The following is a 26999-nucleotide window of genomic DNA, read 5'->3' as shown; positions in this document are numbered from 1 at the left end:
CAAGGCCCCCGGGGGCAGGCCAGGGGCACTAACCCTATGCTGCAGGCGGGGCACAGCGAGCAGATGTGATTTGCCCAAGGTCATACAGTAGGTCGCTGGCAGAGAGAGGTTCAGTACCCAGGAATCTGGATGCGCACTTCCCTTCTCTAACTGTTAGCTAGTTCTCTCTCTTTGGGACGGGGCGGGGGGAGGGGCTTCCCTTTATTCTAGCCATACAGGTTGGTCCTCAGAACGAGATGACTCCATATGGTTAGATCTGAGGCCCAGAGGTAAGAGGAGAGCACCCCTCACTGCAGCACAGCACCCCCTTAGCACCATGCCAGAGGTCAGCACTGGGGGGGGATATGACAGAGAACATCCTGCATGGCAAGATTAGCAGTCACGTGGAGACATGGGTTTCCCCCCAGTGGGCGGGGGGCTCACATCAAGGGCACTGCAACGCCAGCTGGAACCAGCTCCCAAGGCCTTGCCATCACAGGGGCAGAGCCCCCAGAGAAACTAGGCCCTTGGCATGACGCAGACACTGGGCTGGCAGTCCTGCAAAATCCACCCATGGCAGGGATGCTTTGGGGCCAACCTCAGTGCAGGTTTGGGGGCAAACGCTGTGGTGTGGGGGTCTCCCAGTGGGGGTGCCCAGTGTTGGCAGCCAGAGGGTCAGGCCCCTGGCGTGGTCCATACAGCGTCCATGAAGGCTGTTGGAAGCCAAGAAACATCAGCCAGGAAGACAGAGGGAAACTCCACAAATCCCCAGGCTGTCCTGTCCTGCCCTGCCCTGCCCTAGCAACAGCCATCCACTTTACACCAGTTGAGTTCACACCCATTTCAAGCCAGAGAAAACTTTACTGGTGTAAATCACAGCTTCCGTGTGGGCTTCGCTTGCTGCCTGCTGCTGGCCAAATCCCATAGCGAGACCAGGCCACAGCCAAAACCAGGCCAGCCAGTTCTTTGGTAGGATGTGCTGAGCGAGGGGTCACCTTGGAGAGGGTGGGTGACTGACAGAGTCTGTGGGTTGGATGAAGCAGAGGGACTCCAGGGTGGGAGCGGGAGGTTGGTTCCATACCTGGGCCAGGACAGAAGAGGGAAGCAGGAGAAGGGTTTGCAGGGATGTTTGCAGAGCGAGAAGGTGTGGCAGATCTGAATTCACAGGATCTGTTCTCACTGCCACTCAGAGCTCTTAGCAAGTCTAGGAATCAACCAGTCAAGAAGAGGAAACCATCCCATGTGGTTTAAGAAACCAATCAAACAAGGCAGATAATGAGTAGCAAAACTCAGTGGGCCCAATGCATTGGGGCTGCGTGCAGTTAGCCACGCCTGTGCAAAGCGGAGGTAGCATGTTACCAGAGCAGCGTGGCAGGATCTAGGATTGGTGTGAGAGTTATACACGGGGCTGGGCAACTTCCAGGCAAGCCCTGGCTGAGATATGCTCCGATAAACCGCTGACCAAATAACGAGCTACCTGTAAAATCCTAGGTCTAGTCACAGATATTTCCCTACTCAAAAGGGGCAAGAGTCATTAAACCGGTCTCTCCACTCTAGCCCAAACCCCAGCTTGGCTAATTACAGTCTGCCCACCCAACCGCCCTGTGCATGACATCTTCCTTCACTTCCTGTTTTAAACTGTGGTGCAGTGTCGCTGTGCACTGTTACAGAGCTGCTGAGTTCCACCCCAGCGGTGGCTGCATTTCAGTGCTAGGTACATGGCTGGCAAAGAGCTCTAAGATGACACGGGACGGCAGGAGGTATATGCAAGACATTCTTGTTATTAGGGTGGTTTGCCTTTGCTGCGGACCCAGGCAGCTCCCATCACACAGGATCCCATGCAGGGTGACGACACAGCCTTGGAAAGGGGGATCTCAGTGCCTTGCACCAACAAGTCCGATGCCTCCTCTGCACTGCCCCAAAGCCACACTGGAGGAGCAAGACCAGGGCCAAAGGGCTTACCCCGCGGATGTGCCATACACAAGGACTCCTGCTGCAAATGATGCTCATGCAGGGGTCGCCACTGGCCAGGTGAGAAGGGTCAGGAAGGAGGCACCCAGGTTCCAGCTTAGCCCAGATCCAGCTCAAGCAGGGATTTGGGAGATAGGAAGACCCAGTTCTAATCCTGTCTCTGCAAATGACTTGGCATGTCATAGTCCCACTCTGTGCCTCAGTTTCCCCATCTGTAAAATGGGGATGACCCCGCCCTACCTCAGAGGTGCTGTAAGGAGGGACGCATTAAGGCTCTGCTGGCACCCAGCTTCACAGAACTGGCTGCAGGGAAAGCAGGAGCTCCTGTGAAACAGGGGCAGGCTCCAGGGGGTGCGACTTAACAGAGGGGCAGGGCTATAACCATGGACAGGCTAGGCCAGTGTGTTGTTACAAGGGAACTGCTCCCTGCTGGGCCTGTCCCTGCCCCACACAGTGAGTTCAGTGTGTCTGTGATGCTGCAGCCCCCTGCCAGGCACACGAGCCCCTTCGCAGTAGCTGCATGTGCTGTGTTGACCCAGCTCCGCCCCAACCCAAATGCTGGCTGGGGGCTGCTCAGACACTGCCATGCCAGAGGTCAGACCAGGATGGTCCCCTGTGGTGTTAGAATCTCCGAAAGCCCCTTCTCCCCCAGCTAAAGAAGCTCCACGACATGTCGCAGCAAAACCCCAGGCACAAACACCACGATTGCCAGCTCAGCCATACACCCAATGCCCTGGGAAGAGAACCCAGGAGCCCTGGTTTTAGAAAGTGCCTTCTGTCTCCTGGGCTACAAGAGGAGCTGCGCTAGCTGGCACCAGCAGTAGGGCTTTTATCCTCTGCAGGCAGCAGCCACTCCCCACAGTTGGTGTGGTAACACACATTGCCCTGACGTTGCAATGGCAAAACCATGCTGATCTGTACTGGGAAAAGGCTGGGCCCAGGGCACAGGTCATTCCACTGGCGGGAGGAAAATACCAACAGCACAGAGGCCAATCAGCCATGTTCTCACCCCACCAAGAGTCACTGAGTAAACAGAAACTATCCCTCAGTTTTAGGGAAACACCCCAGCCTCTGACTGGCTGAGGAGGACCCTGTGCGGGGAGTGGGGGAACATGATAAGAGGGTACCAAATCCATGGTCTCATCTATCTATCCATGATTCTTACCTGGCCCCCCTGACCACAGTACTTGAGCATCTCACAGTCTTTGACATATTTATCCTCATCCTACAGGTCTTTTCCATTGTCCCAGTGCTGCACTAACACAGCAGCCACACAGAACTTCACTCCAATTTCCCCATCCCAAGAGCGCAGGTCCTTACTGTGGGAGAATCTCTGTTAGCAGTGCAGGGCCTAGGACACACAGCTGAGCAGCTCTGATCCCACCCGCTAGAGAGCAGTGGCAACACATACACCCCAGCCAGCTCCTTACAACAGCAGTGCCCTGGGGAGAGAGTGCAGAGATTTCTGGCAAGGGAGGGTGGAGGACACTGACCTTGCCCGCTGTCCTAGCTTTCTGGCTGGGTGACGAGGAGCCCAGATCCTCGTGCATTCTGTCCAGCAACCAGAGCAGGAACTCCAAGGCGTCATGCTGCGAGTTCCCCCGGAACTGAGCGCCATACTTGGCAACGATATTCTGCAACACAAGACAAGGACAGAGGACTGGTGTCATAAACAGATAGCTAAGGGTTAATGTTATTTTACCTGTAAAGGGTTAACACAGGGAACCAAACACCTGACCAGAGGACCAATCAGGAAACAAGACTTTTTCAAATCTGGGTGGAGGGAAGTTTTGGGTGTGAGTTCTTTGTCTTGGGTCTGTGCCCTCTTGGCTCTGAGAGTGATTTTTCTATCTCCAGGCTTTCTAATCTTCTGTTTCCAAGTTGTAAGTACAAGGATAGTAAGACAATAGGTTTATATTGTTTTTCTTTTGTATTTACATGTGTGTAGTTGCTGGAATGTTTTAAATTGTATTCTTTTTTAATAAGGCTGTTTATTCATTTTTTTTCCCTTAAGCAATTGACCCTGTATATTGTCACCTTAATACAGAGCCTATTTTTAATGTTTTTTTCTTTCTTTTTATATAAAGCTTTCTTTTTAAGACCTGTTGGAGTTTTTCTTTAGTGGGGACTCCAGGGAATTGAGTCTGCAGCTCACCAGGAAATTGGTGGGAGGAAGAAGTCAGGGGGAAAATCTCTTTGTGTTAGATTTACTAAGCCTGACTTTGCATACCCTCTGGGTGAGGGAGAAGAGAGATTAGCTCTCTCGGTACTTGTGTTTCCAGGGCTTGAAACGGGGAGGGTAGAATCCCTTTGTTTAGATTCAGGGAGCCTGCTTCTGTATATCTCTCCAGGAACCCAGGGAGGGAACACCTGGAGGGGAGGAGGGGGAAGGGAAATGGTTTATTCCCCTTTGTTGTGAGACTCAAGGAATCTGAGTCTTGAGGTCCCCCAGGGAAGGTTTTGGGGAGACCACAGTGAGCTAGGCACTGTATAATTCCTGGCTGGTGGCAGCAATTACCAGGTCCAAGCTGGTAACTAAGCTTGGAGGTTTTCATGCTAACACCCATATTTTGGATGCTAAGGTCCAGATCTGGGAAAAAATGTTATGACAACTGGCATTAGCTCTTCGGTACCCAAGGGGACACAAACAAGCTCAGGGGGGATGGCACACAGCTGATTAGTGTGCCATGGGCCCGCTTCCCTGCATCCACATCACCTTGGGCTGATCTTGGCACATCTCACAAGCTAACTGGGGCAGGGAAGAACCCAGGGCCGACGAGAGGTGAGGGGAAACCGGTACAAATTACTGGGGTCCGGCAGTGGGCCTGGGCCCCAGCTTCGTCGACTCTGGCAGAACCAGGAGTTGGAGGAGAGACCTCTGCACTCCAGGCAGCCTTGCTGGTGACTCTGTAGAGGGCACTTCCCCGCTGAGTCTGTGGCAGTGCAGGGCATAGAATTGTTCAGATAGAAATCCAAGCTACTCCTAACTCCCAGCTCACCCAGCTCAGGTCCCTGCCAAACTGCGCTTGCAGCTCCCATGGAATTGTTTCTTCCTTGCCCTGCTAGAAAGACCCTGGTCCCCAATGCTTCAGGCACGGGATCCTGCATCCTACCCCACTGGGTGGGGCCCACAGATCAAAACACCCAGCCACCAAGAGATGGTACCACAGTCACCAGCTGATGGTCGCAGAGGCCATCAGAGAGCCTGCAAAGTGTTTTTGACCAGGCCCACACTGGACTATTGATCTACAGCCAAGGAGCTGCGTGGCCCATCACCAGGCCCCAGGCCCTGCCCCTCCTGCCTCTGGCTGGGGCTTCTAGCTGCTGGAGGGTAACAGCCTGCCCTGCATGCAATAGGAGAGAAGACACTGAGTCAATGGGTCAGGTTATTCCCTAGCGTAACTCCACCAAAGTCCACGTAGGGGAGTCTGGCACAATGGATCCATTTGCTACCACAAGTGCTGTCTACTATGGAAGTTTCCCTACTATTAAGCTGGTTAAACAATGACTTGCAATGGACAGGCAGTGAAATCAGGGTCCTGAATTAAGCCTCTAAGGAGCTGAGACCCTGTGCACATCCCAGCTGTTTGACTTTTACCTCAGGGCTGTTGTTTGCACTGCTCCAGGGCAAATAAAGCCTCTGAGTCATTCCTGGCACTCCAGAGGGGCTGCAGGGTCTCTGGTTTATAAAGGAAGCTGAGCTGCTCTTTGCCAATAAAGGGAATAGTTTAAGGAAATACTTGTCTCTGTTACTAAAGGCGTTTTACTACAAGTGCAGCCTTCTAATGGCGTTTGCAATGTGCGGAGGCAGGTTCCCTTTGGGTGTGTCCACACAGCACACTAAGCCAGGCTCTGACGCAGGTTTGAGCCCGAGCTCAAGCCCCGCTTCTGTCTACACGCACATCAGCCTGACTCAGGTCAGTGAGCACTCAGGATCCTGCTGGGGGAAGGAGGGGGATCAGATCCAGAATTCTGCTGAGACTTGGGACCAAGCCCTGTCACCACGCAGTGTGCACACAGGTTTAGCTGCAGAACCAAGGCAGAAGGTCCACGCGGTGCAGTGTGGACACATCAGCATGGCTGGGAGACCCAGGTCCAGCAATGGTAAGCCCAGGTTTGCAGTGCAGCATGGAAACGTGGAGTCTCACAGCCCTGGATTTACAATGCAGTGTAGATAGACAAAGCCTTCCAGGCTCCTGACCAGGGTGGCACGGCAAGCCAGTAAGAGTCAGTCCCCAGAAAGACTCCATGCCACACCTTGCGACCAGTGCACGGGGGTCAATGGGTGTCTCCTCAGCACTTTGCAGGTCCCCGTGCAAGGTGCACACACTCAAAAGAGCAAAGAGGTCACATACTTCACTCGCAGCATGACACTAGCACTGGGGGCAGGAACATACACCTACTGAGAGACAGCCCTGGCCCCTCACAGCTTCCAAGCAAAGCAGACAAGACTGACTAATAATATTATCCCCAGAGAGATTAAGTGACGTGACAAAGGTAGTGCAAGCAATTTGTGGCAGAGCTGGAAGCTAAACCCAGATCTCCCAAGCCCCATGCAAATGCTTTAACCACTAGACCATCCTGCTCTCTGTCCAGTGTCTGCGCTTTAATTTCAGGAACTTCCAGGCCACGGGGAATCCAGGCTATCAATTTTCTCATGGAAGCCCGAAGGACCTACAGCCGCATCCATCCTATTTGGCCGGTGCCTGGAGGCTAACTCTCTCTTCACACACACTGCTGCATATTGAGCCAGTTTCTAGACACCATTACACTCATTAAGTGCAACACTTGAAGACCTGAGGCCGGGCTGCTAAGTGCTGGGGAATCTGCAGCAAAAGCACAAGCAGGAGCGTGCGTGCCAAGTGGAAAGCAACATGCCAGCCTTGTAAAAACAAACAGCTGCGTGGAAACGCTGTCACACTGCTCCAGAAATCAATTAGAGAGTCAAAGCCTGGCGGAAAGCAGCCTATTTACAGGCAGCCTGCTTTGATCTCCCCATGGGCCTCTGCAAAGAGAACAGAGCACTGGTGACAGCTTCCCCACTGGCAGCCCCTTCAACCCCAAAATCCCTGCTAACCCCCCGCACAGGCATCCACAGCACACAGCCCCTCAGTCAGCCAGGGAGACAGCATGGTTCCAGGGTAGGACACAAGCCTGGGAGATAGGAGCAGAGGGGGCTGATTCCCAGCTCTCACAGATACACGCTGGCTGGCTGATCTCGGGCAAGTATGTGCCTCAGTTTCCCTACCCCGAAAAGGAGGAGAATGACATGGATCCAGCTGTGGGAATGGCTATGACAGCCCAGGATGTGACGCAGGCCATTAGTGGCTATTGGTACTGGGTGCAATTCTGCCCTAGCCCCTGATGCTCTAAGGGAGTTTGACGTCTGGGCCCTAGTGCAAAGCTGTTGTGTTTCCTGGGGGACCTAGCTGTATTGCAAGGGAGCTACACAGCTGTGGCATTTCTGACAGCACTGGCAACCAGTGCCAGTGGGTGACACAGGCCCCGTTCGCCTGCAGCTGGACTGGCACCCAAGCGGGTGCTCTGAGTAGCGCTGGCTCCTTCCAACTGCAGCCCAAGAGGGGAAGGTTTTGTGTCCCTGTGCCAGGAGCCAGAAGCCTCTCCCGGATTCCAGCCCTGGGGGAGTGAACTCCCTGACTAGCCCTCGCCAGGGGAGGGTGCCAGGCAGGGCTGGAATACAGGAAAGCAGCCACTCGGTAGCCAGGGGAGGGAGGAGCAGAGTCCCCGGGGTCCTCGTTGGAGACTTTATCCCCCTCGTCCCTTCGGAGCAGCCTAGCAGTCCCCACACAGGCCCACGGCCAATGGGATGCCCGCCTGTGCTGCCTGGCTGCCTAACCTTTACTCGAGGGCTGGAAAAACAGGTTTGCAGATCAACAGCACCTTGGAGACAAGGGTTAGGCAGCTCGGAAGTGAGCCAGGCCGGGCTGAAGGGGGGAGGCGGGGAATGGCACAAGGGAAAGTGGGCACGAAAGGGCAGAGGTGAGATGGAATTTGGGAGGATCCTAAAAGGCTCTACCCTACCCCTGCCAGCCCCTCCCAGGAGGCATGTGTGGGAGGCGCAGTGGGGCCCAATACTGAAACAGACCCTCTAGCAGCTGCCAGTGCCAGCCCAGATCTGAGCCTTCCTGCTGCACAGGGATTGCTCCATGGGCAAGCTGAGGGCATGGGGCAGCATGCGGAGGCCATTTCAAGTATGTGTACTAATGCACTGGACATAGCTCCCGGGGGGCCAGGGAGTGGCCGGGAGACCCCATTGAATATAGCGCCCAGGGGGCCATGGAGCGGCCGGGGGGGGGGGGGGGTTCACTCAGAGGCAGTGTCCCAGGGGCCAGCAGGTTGGGGGGTAGGGCCAGCATTAGCTCACGGCTGAGTCAACCAGAAAGGGGAAGGTGGCTATGAAAAGACCCCACCCAGCCTGCCCCCCGCCACTCCAGAGCTGACTTCGGCCCGAGTGCACTTGCTTAGGCCTCTTCAAAGGGACACTAAACACTCAGCTGCTAAGGAACCAGATGCCCATCACTGGGACCCCCTCGCCGCTGTCACCGCTCGCCCCTGCCATTTGCCCCCACCCCAGTGCAGTCCCTAGCCCCAGCCCCTGCAGGAACCAGGCTCCTGCTGTCCTGAGCCATAAATAGCCGAGCTGAATTTAGCTGTGAGCTCGGGGACGTGCCCCGGGCTGCTCAACGCCTAGCAAGGCCCGTTGCTCAGCAGCTCTGCAAATTGAAGTTGAGTGGCCAGTGCATCTTGGTAATGAAACCTGTCCTAATTAGAGCGCTGAGCAGCTGACAGGTTCAGCAGCCCCTAATCCCTAGTGGCATGCTCTCACCCCCTGGCAGCACAGAGCCAGCACTAGCCGTGCCCACCCGCTCCCCATGCCCACCCTGGGACTCCCACAGCTCCACCTTCTCCGAGAGGCTGAGCCCAGCCCCGGGTCCCACTGCAGAGAGAAGAGGCTGCGATCAGCCCTGGTCCTGAGGGGCTCGGTCCTCCCGGGCCATTCCCTAAATCGGGGAACGGGGCCAGATTCAGAGCCCTGTTGGTCTCTGGGTATCCAGAAGGGGGTGAACTCCTAGCTCCTGCGCTGGCACTGCCCCCTGCACACAGGGACAGTGTGCTGCCAGCCAGGGGGCGAATGAGGGAGCCCATGTTACTGCTCCTTGGATACGCCCCCCACCTCCTGTCTACCACCACAGCTCCGGCCAGCTCATTGCAGCCAGCATTCTGGCGTCACAGGGACCAGGCTGGGCTGGATCAGAACCTCTGACCCAGTTCCTATCCCCTGAGCCAAGTTACATCCCAGCAGCAGCCCTGCCAGGTGCCTGACTGCTTTTGACGCCCCAGGCCAGTACCCCACCACCACAGCAGGCCCCGGGCACTTTGTAATCCCCATGCACCCAGCATGGCATTGAGCTCCCAGGCCCCATGGGCAGGAGTTCGCTCTCTGGGCGGAAACAGGTCTGCTGCCCATCAGAGCAGCCCCCAGCAGGGAGGAATCACCTGCAGCAGCCAGGCAGCAAGGTGGTGGGGCTGGCAGGAAGGACGAGTGAGTCTGTAAGAACCCACCCAAACCTCAGGGACATCTGCCATCAGTCACCACCTGAAGCCCCACGGCAGAGCTATCCCTCATCTGCCATGCCACAGGCAAGCCCGTGGCAGGGGCCTGATGCCATGCTGGGTTCCAGGGGATTACAATGTGCATGATTCAGAGGGCACCTTGCATGGTAATTGCTTCTGAATCCTTGTAATTACACCCTAATCTGCTGTCCAAGCATTTACCCACCAGAACCTGGCCAAAGCGGACAAGAGTCTCCTGCCCTGCCTGTATCCTGCACCACTGCACGATACACAACTGGAAAGCTCAGTGTCCTGTGGGCTGCTGGGGAGCAGGGGGTCCAGGTACAGCTAGAACCAGCCAGTGCAGAGAGAACCTGGGGCAACAGACCATTGGACACTGATAGCAAATGAGGACTGGCTTCTGGGTTTCTCACCAGCTCTCCATCTGTAACACAGCCCTCAGGTCACAGGCTGCAGCCTAGAGCAGGGAACCCAAAGCCACGTCCTTAACTGAGACCTGCTCCTGCCAGGGGTTAATCGCACTGCCTGGGAGACCGAGCAGACACACTGAGCACTGTGCATAGGAGTAGCCCTGTGAAGTACCACAGGCCCTGCTGCAACAGAGCTGGGCTCCTGAACAGTGACCAGCTGCAAGTCTGTATAAGCCCAAGTGCTGACGGGCAAAACGCCTAACTCAGGATGTGGCCTTGAATACGGATGTCGGGATTTGGCCCCCAGAGGGAGAATGCCAGTCTGGACAACAGAGCTATTGATCCCCTTTTTCTCTCCCAAAGGGAAATACTGGAAGGCCCCTGAACTGGGCTGAAGGGAGCCTGGCTCATCACCCTGGTTAGGGGCAGTGCTCTGGCATGTGTCAGATGATCACAGTCATCCCTTCTGGCCTTGCAATGCATGAATCTCCTCTGAAGGGTGGTGTCTCAATGGCCTGCTGCCCACCCTAGAATCTACCGTGACTTAACACTGCCACGGCACTGACCACAGCTGAGCATTCGGCGTGGGGTGGACAAGCCAGGTTCAGCATCGCACCACTTGTAATCAGTGGCACAGGGATGTTTGGGAACCAGCCCTAGAGCGCCTCACAGCTGCTCCCATCCCACAGAGAGGAAGAGCTTGTTTCTGATCTGTCTCTGCCCAGGGCAAACTGTCGTCTCTCCACACAGGCAGATCACAGAGCCAGGGCAACTGTCCCACCACTGCAAAATGGTGCATCCCAGAGGGCCGAAGAGTTAACTTGGGGGTGGAGAGGAACAGCACCCAGAAATCTCCACTAGCAACACCCATAAAGAGCCCTCAACAACAGCAACAAATATAGAGGAGCTCACGAGACAGACCATGGGGCCCATTTGCCTTCCCAGTAGCAATATGGAGTCCCCATTCCTCCAGACAGAGCTGCCACCTGCCTCTTATCCCCTTCAGTGCAGATCTCACAGGGCCCCTTTCACCCACCACTGGGGTCAGATGTGTAAGGAAGCTTGGCCTGCTGCGTGCAGGTTGGAGGCCACGCACCTTTAGAAATCCAGCCATGCACGTCCCACAGGAACATGGAGAACCTGGCCCTGACTGCAGGTGCTAAGCCCTGGCGGCCAGTTCCCCGTCTGCAAAGTGGGGATCCCAACATCTCCCTTCTTCCACCGTCTGTCTGTAAGTCTTGGGGCAGCAACTCCATCTCCCTGCGAGTGTTTACGTCCTGCACTTGCCCCAGGGGCCCTGAGCTCAGCTGGCCGCTACGAGGATGCAGAGAACAGCCAACAGTCCACGGAAGGGAACAAAGTGCCTCTCGGGAATCAGTCGCCTTGACTTGGGTTTCTATGGCCGTTAATTCACTACGCACACCCCGGCGACCAGTGGGAATTGGCCAGGTCCCGCTGTACCGTAGGAATCAGTTTCAGCCATTTCTGCAGCACCAGGGTGCTTCTATCTCCCACAGCAAAGCCTCTGATTTTGATGCCTCGTATTTTCCCAAAAGTCCTGAAGGAGATTCTAAGCTCCTGTTAGGCTAGACCGCCAGGCTGTGCTTCCCTCAGCAGCTCTGCCTCTCAGCTGGGAATTCCAAAGGCTCTGTCGCTTTCTCACTCTCTCTTCCCCCTTGCTTTGCAATGCCTGCGTTAAAATATACCTCAGCCTGAAGATAAAATGGCAGGGGGTATTTTCTGTGCATGTGAGCATCCCCCACCCAGCTGGCAGGAACGGGTGGGGTACCAGGCCTTGATTCGCACTTCACGCTAAATCCAGAAGCGTCATGCTTCGTGTGTGAACTTCACCAGGCAACAGGAAACGATGGTTCCTCGGGTGTTGTCTGAGCATCCCTTCCTGCAGCGGGATGGCCTGGGAGCTATAAGGCAAGCTGGGACTCAGGAGATCGGAGCTCCATTCCTTGCTCTGCTGCTACTCACGCTGAAACCTCGGGTGAGCCCCTGCATTGTTGCACCTCAGTTTCCCCATTGTTGTGCCTCAGTTTCCCCATACCACCCTACTTCACATGGGAGGGTAAATCCCAGCCCTTTGATCCCAGGTACTTATCCGGCCTCCATCGCCAGAGCATCTGTGCACTTCACAATGCTGTACTGCTTTGATCCTCCCAACCCTGCTGTGAGGTAGGGCTATTATCCCCATTGGCTAGATGGAAACTGAGGCACGGAGACACAGGATGGCTGGGGCAGAGCAAGGAATTGAAGCCAGGTTTCCGGCTAGAATCCTAGCCCCTGGACCATCCCTTCCTCAGCGTTTTAGTTAGCCCTGGGATGAAGTGCAGGGTGTTTCCCCGTTGCTCTCTACGCTCTCCAGGGCCTTACAATGCTCAGGCAGGGCCTTACAATGCTAAATGCAGCTGTAGGTCTCAGTTTAACATGGCAGATGAATGAGGCAGGTAGCAGCCAGGCCAGCCATGGGGTCAAACATTCATCTTCTCTCCGCAGAACACACTGCTGGGGGCTCGGGCTGTCAGAACAGGGCTGCCAGGGAAGACAGATGCCCTTTCCCTGGACAGGGGGGTGCATTTCTTAATCACTCTATGAAGGGGAATAGACGCGTCAGGGAAATGCACCATGTTTCTGTACAGATCCGCAGCCAGGGATCAGGAACGCCGTGTGTTAGAGAGGAGCCAAGGCTGCAGAGTCTGCTCTGAACGTTCCCTGGACCGTGGCACTGGGATCGGGGCAGCACGAGGTCAGGGGAAGCCCAGCTCTGCTGGGAAGGAAGCTCCCTGTGCACACTTCTCTGAAAGCTCAATCTCACTGTGGGGTGACCCGCTGCTAAACAAAGAGCGTTTGCCGGGCATATCTATTTACTGAGCTTTAACAAACCTGCCCTCTGGCTATAGATCGACAACATGTGGCGAAACCGCAGCAGAGGGCTGATCGTTAAAAACCTATTCGTTCCCAGCCATATAATAACCGCCCTATTAAATCCAGATTAAACGTGAGCTTGCCTGGGAACGTAATGCAAAGCAGCACGCTCGGCAAGCCCTGTGCAAGTCCACGCTACTACATTCAAGCAACCAGGACTTTCCCGCAAAGACTATAGAGGATTCATTTACACCAGGTATTTAGGGGCCCAATCCTGTGGGCTGCTCAGTGCAGGCAGCTCCCTGAAGCCACAGGGAACCCCTACCAGGCGCAATGTGGGGTAACTTGCAGGAGTGGACCCTTTGCTGCGGCTGCTTTTCTTTTCTCTCCATTTTTAGGGTTTGTAACACTTGTTGCCACCAAGGTGCTTTGCTGCTGGATTGTTTGCAAGCGCTGCCCTGCTAGCAGGAGTGCGCTAAGCCTGCGGGAATCTAAAAAAGCCAACTCCGAGACCTCGCAACTCCAACCCACACCTGGCCCAGAGGGTGCATGGCTAAGGGCAGTTCTGCTGGGCAGGGGGCTCTCAGAACGGCAGTGTGCGGTCCTGTGTCCAGTCTCTCTCGGTGACTGCAGCAAATGGGCCCTTTTGGATGCGATTTGTATTATGGCAACGTCTGGAGGCTTCCATTGAGATCAGGGCCCCGCTGTGCTAGGCACTGCACATACACGAGCGAGACATTCCCAGCCCCAGAGAGCTCCCAAACCGCACACAGACAGGGGCAAGCAAGCTGGGTAAGAAGGCACCATTGTTCCAGACACCCTTCATAAGAACCACCATACTGAGTCAGACCAAAGGTCCATCTAGCCCAGATCTTATCTTCCAACAGTGACCAATGCCAGGTATCCCAGAGGGAATGAACAGAACAGGTCAGCATCCCAGTAATCAGCAGGTAATTATCCATCCCGTCACCCATTCCCAGCTTCTGGCAAACAGAGGCTAGGAACACCATTCCTGCCCATCCTGGCTAATAGCCATTGATGGACCAATCCTCCATGAATTTATCTAGTTCTTTTTTTAACCGTTATAGTCTTGGCCTTCACAATATCCTCTGGCAGAGTTCCACAGGTTGACTGTGCGTCGTGTGAAAAAATACTTCCTTTTGTTTGTTTTAAATCTGCTTCCTATTCATTTCATTTCCCAGGCTGATTAATCTTTCCTCATATGGCAGCTGTTCCATACCCCTAATCATTTTTGTTGCCCTTTTCTGAACCTTTTCCAGTTGCATTGACCTCATGCCCATGGCCCCATGCCCAGCCCCACAGTTGGTGCTCTGCTCTTGGCCCCACACATGGGGTCCCGGCTGCCAGCCCCTGCCTGGGCCTCCACTCCTGGCCCCACACCTGCCCCCAGCTGTGGCCTTGGCCCTCTTACCCCATCCAGGTCCCCCCTCCCAGAGACATAGCCCTGCTCCCAGCCTGAGGGGGGGGCGGGCCAACAGGGGTAAGGGGCTGGCTTTCAGCACCCTCACTACTAAAAATGTTCCAGCACCATTGGACGATGGAGAGTCATTGGGCCTGTGAAAGGGAGGGAGAACAGCTCTCTAGCCTAGCGGTTAGCTAGGGCAATCACCCTGCATGGGGGAGACCCAAGTTCCAGGCCCCGCTCCCATGAGTAGGAAATTATTTAACCACAGTGGAACATCTCCAAGAGGAGACTGAGAAAGCCCAATTCCAGAATATCCTACAGCTCAGGGGTTTGAGCACCAACTTACAACGTGGGAGACCTCAAGGGGCAGAGGGGGGAACTGAACCAGGGTCCCACATCCAAACCACCGGGGTAAAGGTTAAGGGAGGATCATCCTCCTCCAGTACCCTTTGCTCGCTTTTGTCAAAAGGCCTGAAAGTCGGAAAGAGACGTTTCGTTTTGATGCTACCTAAACACTCCGATTGGAATTTTGTTTTTCAACATTTGATTTTTCCCAATTTTTCCAAAGTGCCAGCAAACCACCATTTGCCCGGCCCCAGTCCCTCGTGCCAGTTTCTCCAGGCTTTAGTCAGCGCAGGGGTAGGGAAGGAGTGCCACGTCCCCTATTCGCCAGCAGAACTGTCCGTCTGGCAGCTTTCACCGGCACTGAACTTACACACAAATCATCGACAAGAAGAACAAAATGCAGAGTGTGGGTTTATGAGCGCCGCGCCACAGTGCCTCTGGGTTACTTTAAGAGTTGGCAATACAGGCCAGATTCAGAACTCGCTGCCCACAGGGTGTCAATCCAGAGGAACTGCCCCAACTCCAGAGGAGTTACTCCAGACTTGCACCTGGCCTCTGGGAGATCAGAACCTGGCCCCAGGTGAGCAGCTGTACGAAAAGGGGATTTGAAGAACAGAGGCGCTGTTCCAGTACGAGTGTTATCAAGAAGTGACCTGCTAATGTACTTACCTCTGAAAGAGAAAAGTAAGAAAAAAATAGAACGGCTTTTCCTAAGGCAAAGCCCTGGGGAAATCTTATATAACTGCCTTCTTAAGGCTCGTTCAAGCACGCTTTCCTGCAGGTCCTCCCTTAATGGAGCCAGTTTGGATACCGGAGGAGTTTTTGTCACTAATGGAATTCTCAAAAGCCAGAGCGAGCCATTGTCGCTGGCTTTGGCTGTACGCAGGTTACTGCGTTCCAGCAGCCGAGCTCTGCACGCCACCCACGCCTCACGGAATTCATTCCCATCTTTCCTGGAGATCCCTGCCTTTGGGAGGGGCGCTGGTGACCAAGCAGGAAAGTCCAGCATAGCGAAGCGCCCTGCCATTAGCCCGCTATATTGCATCACAGTCTCTTCCCCAGGGGCTGTTGAGGGCCCTTAACTCCTGCTGCCTTAATGACAGATGGAGACACACTATCAGTCTGGATCTCCCTGAAATTCCACCTCTCCTCCAGGTGCAAGATCCTCCCCTAGCCTGTGGCTCACAAACAGCAATGAGGATTTGATGTGGAAGCCTGGACTCAGGTTGCTGCCTTGGGGGCCATATTCGCAGAAGGGCTCTGCTCCCAAAGGCTGTGTGTTCAGAGCAGCTCAGCTCCCGGCCATGCTTTGGAAAACCTGCCCCCTCATTTTGGTGCTAGGTCGGGAGCGGGTCCTTCAGAAAGTTCTGGCCTCCGTCCCGCCGCACGGCAAGGATCCGGAGTCGAGTCCAGGGTGCCCAAGGCCCTACAACAGGCAGGGAGCGGGGAGGGAACAGAGGTTCACTGTGCAGCACTTACGAGTTGCTCTGTGGAACAGAAACAGCCTGGCGTTGCTGTCTGAAATGCTTGTGGACGTCTATCTGCAGCGTTGTACGGGGGGAGCCTTTCATCGGGAGCCCTGGGCTCATTCCCTGCCAGAACAACATAAGTGCAGATGCAGTGAGGAGGGAGGGCTGATTTGAGTCACCGTTTGCCCACATGGTGGACAGTTGGTGTTTCCCGCTCCAGACAGAGCCAGGGCTGGTGTAGCTGTGTGGGATCCAGGCCAGGAGCAAGACCCAGCAGGTTAGGATGGGGGCCTGCCAGCAGAGGAACATGGGAGCTTGAGACTGTGCAGTTTGCGTACCGGGGGAGTAGAGAGCCCCGCTCTAGGCTGGGCTCCAGCCAGTGCTGTCTGCCCTTCCCAATCACTGAATTCCCTCCCCCATTAATGACATTAGTCGGACAAATGGCTGATGCTCCCCAGCTCCTGGGTAGTGGGTGGATACAGACCAGGGCTCCCCCCTCATGGCTAGGGCAGGATTGGTGCCAGCTTGTTGTGGTAACACCTGTTGAAGCTACCGAGATGGGCAACTACATTTAACCCTTTCACAGCTGGCCTGCAGCCACCTCATGGAAATCAACAGCAGCTTGGAAATCACCCGGCGCTCCACTCAGCAGCACACCAGTGCCTGGCACCCGAGAACCTGGCAGCATTCGAAAGGTTAAGACGACATGCCCCTTGCAGAGCCTGACCCCTGTCCAGATGAGCACAGACACCGTCTCACTGCTTCCCTGTTCGGCGCAAGCCAGTGCTGCGCATGGCGCTGGCTGATTCCTCTGGCATAGTCTCGTGAAGAAGGGCCGTGCAAGTAGCTAGCGTGGACTGAGGCTAAGAGTGCAGCTTGCCCAGTGGCACAGGTCTTCCCAGCTGAACGCAGCGACCCTGCACAATGAAGGGCTTGTTGCCACTTCCTTGTGCTGACTCAGCTGGCGCTGTGCAGACGCAGCAGGACACTGCTGCCCTGCCGTGATCCTCTAACCTCCGGATCAGCCTGTCCAAACTCTGGGCAAGGCCCAGACAGCCTGGGGGCCTGGCAGACCTCCAGAAAGCAGCACTTCATGCAGCCAGAGAACAGTCTGCTGAGGGGCTGGGGAATCCCTCAAGAATCCCCACCAGCAGGAGGCAGAGTGACCCCCATGCAGGGCGAGAGCCAAGCCCCATGCAGGAGCCGGAGAGGGTAGGGGGCACCTTCCTCTGCAGCAGCTGCTGTTGGCACCCAGATCTGAGAGCCCAGCGCCCTGCTGCAGGGGGGCAAAGCCAGTGCCCCATAGACTGCAGGGCACAGCAGAGCTAATGCAGCCCCTCGGTGGCGGGTTGTGCCCTGCCCGTGACTCAGTACAGCCCTGGTGTGTGTCTCACATCAGTCCCGTGCACCCAGTGGAATGGGGAGAGGGTCTGTGAGCCACTCAGCAGGTAACCTGGATCAGGTGTACCCCATGCCAGTGCCGAGCCAGGAGGAGGCAGAGAATGCCCCCCACTCAGGGGCTGCCAAGGGCCAGTTCAGCTCCCATCTGGGCAGCCTGGTTCTATGGGCCTTGGGGCAGACAGGAAATAACCAGGGTGATGGGACACCCCCTGGCCATGCCTCTTTCTGCATTTGTCCCATCCCCTACCTGGCAACTTCTGTGTGGGGTGGAGCCAGGACAGGCAGCTCTGCCCCCATCAGAGGCCCCCTATACCAGGGGTATTCTCCAGCCCGTGAGCCACCCTAGCCCTCGCAAAGGAGCCAGAGGGCACCCATGACTGGGCCTTTCACCCCTCCTCTGCCGGTCAATAGCATGATCAGGAGGTGCAGTTCCTACCCCGTTGCTTAAGGGTAAATCCCAGTGCCCGCACCAAGCCGGAGTGCACAAGGGTGCAGAATCGGGGGCAGGAGGCAGGCATCCCCCAACACTGCTCCATGGGGACCTTGCACCTGGACCGTTCTGTGGGGAGGATCTGGTAGTGGAGCTGCCTAGTCAAGGATCCCCCAGCCCCCACCTCCCCACCCTGCTAGGGCCTTGAGAGCCTTGCTGCCTGGCATATGGAGACTGCACAGACTACCCAGCTCCTGCCCCACACCCCACCAGTTTCACACCCAGCGCAGGGCCCTTCAGGGGCCATCTCAAGGGAAGGCTAATCCGAACTCCTCCTCTCCCTGCAGGAATGCAGGCAGCTTGGCAGCTCAAACAGGACCCTTGCCCAGCTCATCCTTGTCTGACCTTCTTCCCTGGGGCTGGGTGGGGTTGGCATAAGCAGACTCTCTGGCCTTCCCTGCAACCTAGCGAGACAACCCCCCTGACTGTAGCACCTGTCAAGTGAGCAGTTAGACTCCCCAGCCCAAGCCTTCCCCCTCCAAAGAGGTCTGATCACCGGGGCACTCCCTGTTCTGAGCCATGGGCTGTGACCTCCAGGGACCCTGCTGTGGGGCAAGGACGGCATTTCCTCTGTCTGGAGGTGAGTGGTTTCCTTGTGCGAGGCATGCCATCACACTGGTTCTTTAATCACCTCAACCGCAACATACTGCGTCCTCCTGCAGACGGACAGACAGCCAGGAGATGCAAAGAAAACACCCAATGATCTCCTCCATCCCTGCGGGGCTTCCCATCCCCAGAGACCCTGAAGTAGCCCCAAGTGCTATGCAGATTATTCAGACCATGACCCGGGGTCACCTTGCTGCCTCCACACACTTAAATGCAGCCAGCTCTGGCGTGCTGCATGTCATGTCAGGTGTTTAACAGCCACATGGTGACACTGCTGACTGGATTAAAGGCAGGAAGTGAATAATACCACATCCAATTTGAACCACGCCGGGGGAATACGGAGGCCCCCCAAACCAGAATGGATTTGATTTAAATCATTAGTCAGGACTCGATTTAATCATGGATTTCCACATAAACGTGCATTCTTGTTGGTTCTTATAATCTTAATATATATTCTTCACAACTGAGAGAAGATATAGGTTTCATTTTTAGAAGGTACACACTATTCATTTTTAAACGCTGATTTATTTTGAAAACTTTTCAGATGAGTTTTACAGCTATATCAGAAAATGAATGATTGTTTAGTGATTTCATTTACCAAAGGTAATTGAAGCAAATATTTATGAAGTCATTGGGAAGTGAACTATCTCCAATTCAACAGCTTAATCATTAATATTTCGAGGATTTTCTTGCCATGCTGTAGTAGGAGGAGAACATCACCAGACAGAGATTTAAATTGTTTTATTTAACTAAAACAACAACGTTAAGTATTCTGGATTTTTGTCTTCAACAGCAAACATAATATTTTAACAAAAAAAGCATGTGTCCCTCACTTCTCACATTTATCTCCAGACTTCTTCTCCTTGTCCAGATCTATTCCACTCCCAACAACCTTCTATTCAGTGAACTTTTTAAAATTGCACTTTTAGCGAGAGGTAAGGGGTTGACTCTTTGTACACAAATTTGCAGAGGGACAATAGAGGTCTGTTATTTCTCACCTCTATATATTATTTATTTAAAACATTTGTTCTGTTAACAAGCATGTTACCTCTGGAGACACAAATCCACAGTTTGAGAACTGCAAAACTAATCATCTCTGATGGTATCTGCTAGACTGAGCACTGAGTCCCATTGGGTAGATAGAAAGATTAACCTAAATAATCTATACAGAAGCCCCTGGAACCCTATTAGATTGGGTCCCTAATCCATGAAATATTGGAACTCATTTACAAAACTTTTCTTAAACATTACATGAATATATTCTCATGCTATAGAATTAGAATTTAGAAGCCTGGGAGGGATAGCTCAGTGGTTTGAGCATTGGCCTGCTAAACCCAGGGTTGTGAGTTCAATCTTTGAGGGGGCCACTTAGGGATATGGGGCAAAATCAGCACTTGGCCTTGCTAGTGAAGGCAGGGGGCTGGACTTGGTGACCTTTCAGGGTCCTTTCCAGCTCTATGAGATAGGTATATCTCCATATATTATTCCATGATGAGATATCTTAGTTTAAACTATCTTTAGATAGTTTTTTCCCTCAAAAAGCATTTTATTAAAAAAATCCAATTTAAATTAAAAAAATCACTGATTTTTATCCACCCTGCCCCAAACTGAGGCACGTGTCAGTTTGAACACTTATGTCAACATCCATGCCATGTGATGTCACCGTTTATGATCAGAACAGTGACCCAGCGCAGCTGCTAATCCCAGTGGCTAGACACGGCATCACCACCTGGGAGCCCTGCAGAGCCAGCGCTGCTGTGAGGGGCCAGCTTGGGTCTAGTCCCTCTTGTGAAGTAACTGCAGGATTGCTAGCCACGTTCGGGCTGCAGGCTGAGGTCAGGCCTCTGTAAGCCTGTGACACCCACTCAGAAGGTAACCTCAGAGCCCCTAGAGAGGGTAATGGGACGTACCACTAAGCTTTGCTAACAGCAGGACAAGAACAATCAGAAAGCTTCTGATGACTGCACTGCTGGCCGCATAGGTGTGTAAGATCACATACATGGGGCATTACCCCATGGCTGCCATCTCCAGCTCTCTGCCTGTGGGCCGTAGACACATACAACGAACCACACACTATGGGCCTAATTCTGCTGACTGCACAGCCTCCAAGGCCATGGGACCCACGTAACCAGACAGAGAGAGATGCTCTGCCTGGCGCCCCAGTGATGACCCACGGCAGTTCCCTTGCTTGTGGGAAGCCAGGGTATTTGAAACTATGCAGGTCCCTGGCCCAAATGGGTGCAGGGCACACATGGCTCAGCAGTTCCTGCAGCCAAGCAGCACCCCAAGCATCTGCAGCCAGGAGTGGGTGAGATCCCAGCTGCCCAGCCACGGGGCAGGGACTGTGCAGCTATAGCATGTTGCACACAGAAGGAAGCACACGTGCAGGGGTCGAAACCTGCCCTGGGGAAACAGCAGCACAGTAATCCGCCCTCAGGTAAACACACACCCTCCATTCATGGACTGTTAGCCTTAGCCGTCAGGCACTAACACAGTCCTGCCCTCCATTGTGCTCTTCCCCTAGGACCCTCCAAGAGCTTGGTCCGGCTGGTAAGTAACGCTATCCCTAGGTCACAGGTGGGGAAACTGAGGCATCGACCAGGGACATGACTTGTCCAAGGTCAGGTTGAGAGTCAGTGACAGAGCTGAGAATAGTCTTCCATCTCCTCCTCCTGAGCCTTGTACTCCAGTATGTGACACCACAACCTCCTGGACAACAGCTGCTTTGGATAACACTCTTTCTGCCCCAGGTGTCAGTCAATAGCTCTGTTATATGGAAGATATGCCTCAGAGGAAAAGCATCCCAGCTGTCGCTCAAGAGAGGACAAGGAGGAGCATAGGAATGGACAGATCACAGGTCCATCCAATCCAATATCCTCCTCTGATCTCTGTCTGTTTCTCCTATCTGCTCTTTGAGATGACCAGAACAGAACACTGTACCCCAGGTGAGGGTGAACTACAGATATAATCGAGAAGAAGATCTTTTGTATTATTCTCGGTCCCATTCCTTATACATCCTAACAATCTGTTTGATCTACCGCCGCTGTCCACTGAGCAGACGTCTTTATTGAGCCGCCCACAGAGACTCCCAGTTCTTTCCCTCAGCGGTTAGTTTAGGAATGCTCAGGGTGTCTGGGTAGTTCACATCATACCTTTCTGGCTGCTTTACCTCACATTGTCTCCAACAGCAAATGTTATCTGCCACCCATCTGATCAGTTCCCTGGTTTTGTCCGGTCTCTCTGAACTTCCTCAGTCTCCTCAGCCTTGACAGCTCCACCACACCTCCCGACCCCCACAAAGGACAGCAGGAACAAAAAACATTACCCAAAGCAAAGGACACTGCCTGCTCCTTGGGGGCACCCAGACCACCAGACAGCACTCCAAGTCTGACAGGAGTAACCCAGGCTCACTCAGTCACCGACACTGACAAACGCCAGAGAGCAGAACCTGGGCCCCAAGAGGTGCATCACAGCAGCTGAATGGGCTGCTCCCGAAGGACCTGATTTGGGAACCAGAAGTGGCCACATGTATGTATGTTTGTGGGTTTGAATAACCAGCTGCAGCCTTTTGGGGGCAATGTTCTGGTTTAGCTGCATTTGATTTTTTTGAAAGACGGTGTAGCCACACCCACTAGACTCACCAGGCATCACCTGCCAGCTGGGACACTCTTCTTGCAGCTGGTCATTCATGGCTCAACTATAGTTACTCTTTGAAACAACTCCCGGGTGCTACATAAGGGATTTTTTTTCAAAATTGCCTGAGTGGTTTAGGTGCCACAGTCCCATTGGTTGATGTGATATAGGCTCCTAAGTCACTTAGGCCATTTTGAAAACATCACCCCAAGTCGAGCAGCACATCCCCCCTCGTGTGCTCTACAACGAGTTGGTCCAAGAGCCAATCATGTAAAGGGGAGAGAAAAGACCTCTCTGGCTGCTGTCCTGTTAGGACATGTGATGGGTTATATGCAGGTTATATACACTTTAGCGCCTCTTTGAGCTCCCTCAACATTGTGCAGTGAAGGACGTTGTCATGACATGGAAGACAGCAGTACTACACCCTCAGATGTCTGCACCTGGTGACTCAGGGCACTGGCCAGACAGGTTTGAGCAGGGGGCCTCCCCACTTGGAAATGTTCCTTTGCTGGATCCTCAGGAGTGTCGCTGTTCCCCCACCTCCGGCACCTCATCTGTCCTCCCTGTAGAGTTCACAGCCCAGTACTCACTATCCCACGGGGTCAGTCATTGCCCCATGGCAGTGAGGTGCCCTCCCACTACCAGGCTTTCCAGTCCACCTGTCCGTGCTTCCAAGCACATCATGTTATTCTTAGTAATATTAGAGTAATGCCCAGAGACCCCAACTGAGACCAGAGCCCCCTGTGCGACATGCTGGCAGTACACCCCTTGCCCTGAACTACCTACAGCTGCTCTTCAGCCTCTGGGAGTTGAGTACTCAACTTCCAATGAGATTTGGGCACCAGGCTCCCTTGCAAATCCCAACCCTGCAGCTTGTGTTATGTAACTCCATAGTCTGACACTGTGCTACATCCCATCCCTGGGATCTCTCCCAGCCTCTGCTCCGGCTCAGCTGGATTTTGGTCCCTTCCTTTCCTGGATGCGGAGGTACAGGCTTACGGCCTGAGAAGGCAGTAAGAGCACAACACCCTACCCTGCTTAAAGCCACCTTCGCTCCAGTAACACTGCGGCTGTTAGGGTGAGTGTTAATGTTCCTCTGCCCACTGAGTTAGAGGCCTGAATTGTGAGTGTGTGTGTGTGAGGGGTCCCCTTGGCTGGGTGCTGAGAAAGGATGTCAGAAAGCATGAAAAGAAAGGCCAGTGACCGCAGCACGAGGCTGAAAACGCTACAGCGCCCACAGCAGGGAAGCAGAAACAAACATGAGACGAACGGTCTCGGAACGGGCCAGTTCAGCCTGGCCGACCTTTTCAACAAGCTGCCAGGATAAGCCCATGAAGGGAGAAAAGCATTCAGTGCTGTACGTTGATCCAGCTGGCAGCAAGGAGCAACCGGGGCTCCCACGTGTTGCAGGAATTCCCAGGGCTTCTGCTAGGGTGAGGAAACTGGCATCTTCAAGAAAACGTTTGCTGTCCATTTGTGCAAGCTGCACAGGAGAGGCGAGCGGGAAAGACAGGCGCATGTCTGCGGGGATACCACCGTCTGCATGATTTATCTCCCTGGGAAAGCGCCGTTCCCCACACAGCCTCTGGCCCCGAGAGAGCCAGTTACCCAATGTCCTAGCTGGAGGCATGACGGAGACAAGTGACTTGGTCACAGAGACTCAGGATCAGAGCACGGCTTTGTTCCAACTGCTCACAGCAGCGTCTCTGGCTGGTGCCACCCGATTCCTTGCCAGCTGTGTGGGGATATTCCAGCCGGTGATGAACCCAAGGTAGGAGGGGTACAAGCAACCATTTAAGTGGCTTCCAAGGAAAATGTAAAAAGAAATAAAAAGCTGAGCAGCCTAATGCGGGCTGGAGAAGTTACACAAGTGTGGTGAATTTCTAGCAGTGTGAATTGCCGGGAGAAGCTATTCCAAAGCCTTCAGTCTGATCCTTTATATCTGAGCAAGCTTCTCGGAGGGCTGAGCCACATCACTTGGCAAAGAGAGCCCAGGTGTGGGAGGGAGCTCGAACCATGGATGCGGCTGGGCAAAAACAGCAGAAAGCTTGTGACTGGGGAGGGGCCAGAGCTCAGCAGAGCCACATTGGCAAGGCAGCGGGGTTGGCAAGCTTGGAAGTGGTGGTTCTTTCGTTACTCATAACAATTCATCCTGCCCTCTAAAATTCTGCCGCATGGACAGCCAAGAGCAAAGGGCCCAGCTATGTCTACACTGCAATAAAACCCGACAGCACTGGATCTCAGAGCCTGGTCAGCTGACTTGGACCCGCAGGGCTTGGGCTGCAGGGCTAAGAATGGCAGCGTAGACACCTCCTGCCTCGTGGGGCCTCAGAGCCCAGGCTCCTGCCGGAGCCCAGACATCTCCACTGCCACTTCTAGCCCCGCTGCCCAGGCTCTGAGACTCAGCTGACCCGGGCCAGCCATGGCCGCACCGTGGGTCTTTTATTGCAGTGTAGCCGTACCCATTGTGTCAGAAACCCGGGCCTGCAGAGCCAGTCTCTGGGCTACTTAATGGGCATAGCTGGGCTGTAGGAGGCTGCCTGACTGGCTACAAAACCTGCTTGATTGAAAAAGGCAGGAGACTAGCTCTTAAGCCCAGCAGCAGCAGTTCAGCGACTCCTCATTCACTCCTGACTGCAACAACTTCTGTGCCTGCTTGTTCCCAGCTTTGCTTCCACTTTGTTCCAGTCCTGTTCCTGCCTTGCCTCACGCTAGGTAACCCGGTCCTAGCCCTCAGCTCCAATTCCTGGCTTCTGACATTGGCTCTGACCATGGACTCCCATTCCTGGCTCCTGCTCCAACCACTAGGCACAACAGCGCACGTGCCAGTCACTGACACATCACAGGACTCACTCAGGTTGCTGCAGGAACTCCCTTGTGGAGCCTATTCAAGATGGACCGGTCACTCGGCCTCGCCCCTGCCATGGGCTCTGCACGGCCAGCTCAGTTAGAATGTAGCTGGCTCTCTTCGGCATGTTTCCAGGCGTGGCTCCCCAAGGTAGGGTTACCAAGGGGCCTGCTGGGCAGTCTGCTCAGAAGAGCTCACACAACCAGTTATCTGTGTGCCACACAACAGGGCTCATTGCTCCCTCCCAAGCTTCTAGCAGCCGCAAGGGAACCGGAGAAGGGGAGATTTTGCTGGCCAGGAATGTGAAATTGACCAGGACACCAGGAGATGCTCTCAATAGGGCTCTTCATTCTCTTGCTCTCACCCAGCTACTCACTGTGCTGTTTCCTAGAAACACAGCCTGAAGTTCACTGCCAGTTCACACTTCTACTGCACGTTATCACACCCAAATCCACCCTGCTGGCCAGATCTCGTATGCAGCTGGGGGGCGAAATGCCCCGGCTTTCACACTAGGGGCTTCAGAGGACTTTCCTAGGGTCAGAACATTCTAATAGGCTGGTCATTGGCCGAGGTGCGTGGATATGGCAGAGTTCTGCCTGTCCCAGGACCTTTCAACAGGCTGTGCCCGTGTAGAAATCGGAAAAGTTGGTTAAGACACCAGAGAGATGTCAGCATGGAGAGCGAGCTGGGCACAATAGCTACAATATTACTTAGCCTTCCCGACCCCATTCCCAGCAGAGGCACGCAGGAAAGGATGCAGGTGACTTGCTCAAGGTCACGGACTGAGACAGCGGAAGGATTAGGAATGGATGCTAGAACTCCTGCCTCCCAGCCTGCTGCCCTGACCATCAGCCATCTCCAGAGCACATAGTCAAACAAGGGGAGTTGGGGAAATAACGCTGGGCTCCTCTGCACACCAATGCTCCCACTCTGTGAGCCACGACCCAGGAGTCACCATCATGCTCTACCACTGCCCGGACCCATGACACAGCTCAGAGGCAAGGAGCTGGCATTCTGATGCAGCAGCACTGCTGTGGCGTTCTGATGCACCGACCCAGCAATCCAGACTCCTGGGCCAAGTCTGTGCCGCAGACAAATCCAAGCCTGTGTCGGCACACAATGCAATCCAGCACTGCTCAATGTTACCACTAACAGGCACAGCTGTCCCCAACAGACCCAAACTTCAGCCAACAACCTGCAGAGCACTGCAGGGTTGCTAGCTCGCAGCACCTTAGGCTGGGTCGGGACAAAATTGCCTTATCACCCCTTCTTTGTAAAAATGCTGAATACTGATTAGAATTAGGGGCTGGTCTGCAAACATTCAGCTTGGAAAGGGCTGCTCTGGACAGAGGAATTCGCTCCTTGCAAAATATTAGTGGGTGGAGACCAATGGGTCCATAAAGGCTCCGCCTACAAAAATGCTCCAGCATTCCTGAGCCCGATCTGCAAGTTACAAAGCTCCGCTTGGGGTTTCTCCATTGTCAGCTGTGTGGATTGGGGCTGTTTCCAACTGGGGAAGCAACTGAACACTAAACAATTTCACGTCTTTAGAAGGGGCTGCCGCGCAGGCACAGGCAGGAATGCTCATCTCACTTAGCAACACAGCCTTTGCCCAAGCGATGGGTCAGACAACTGACTCTTCAAACTGCTGCTGCTGACAGTGGCCAGTACCTGATGAGTCAGAGGATGAAAATGTCCCACGTGATGTGCCTGGGAGGGAAGTCCTTTGTGACTTCAACAATCATCGGATTATGGCCTGAAGGGCTTTAATTTAGGGCTCCTCCAACCTTCACAATACACCTTTACAACCCCAACTGATGCAAGGGCTACAAGCAAAGGGGCAAAGGGAGCAGAATTACCACAGAGCACAACCTCCAACAGAGAGATCTTCAAATGAAAGGAGATGTGGACTTGGATAAATAGATTGTGGGGCTCCACAGCCTCTCATAAA

At 54.2% G+C, this 26999-nt stretch overlaps 1 protein-coding gene across 2 annotated transcripts in view; it reads right to left on the bottom strand.

Annotated features, from left to right (window-relative positions):
• The window catches only part of USP43 (ubiquitin specific peptidase 43), a 200862-nt gene that overhangs the window by 159214 nt on the left and 14649 nt on the right, over positions 1-26999 (bottom strand). For both annotated transcript variants that reach the window (XM_030534619.1, XM_030534617.1), the window contains exon 2: positions 3444-3584. In XM_030534619.1, the coding sequence (XP_030390479.1) occupies positions 3444-3584 (141 nt within the window). The remainder of the gene's footprint in view (positions 1-3443; positions 3585-26999) is intronic.

This window comes from Gopherus evgoodei, chromosome 15, assembly GCF_007399415.2.
Source record: "Gopherus evgoodei ecotype Sinaloan lineage chromosome 15, rGopEvg1_v1.p, whole genome shotgun sequence".
Taxonomy (NCBI): domain Eukaryota; kingdom Metazoa; phylum Chordata; order Testudines; family Testudinidae; genus Gopherus; species Gopherus evgoodei.
Note: the sequence above shows the minus strand (reverse complement) of the source record. Positions and strands in the feature narration are given on the sequence as shown.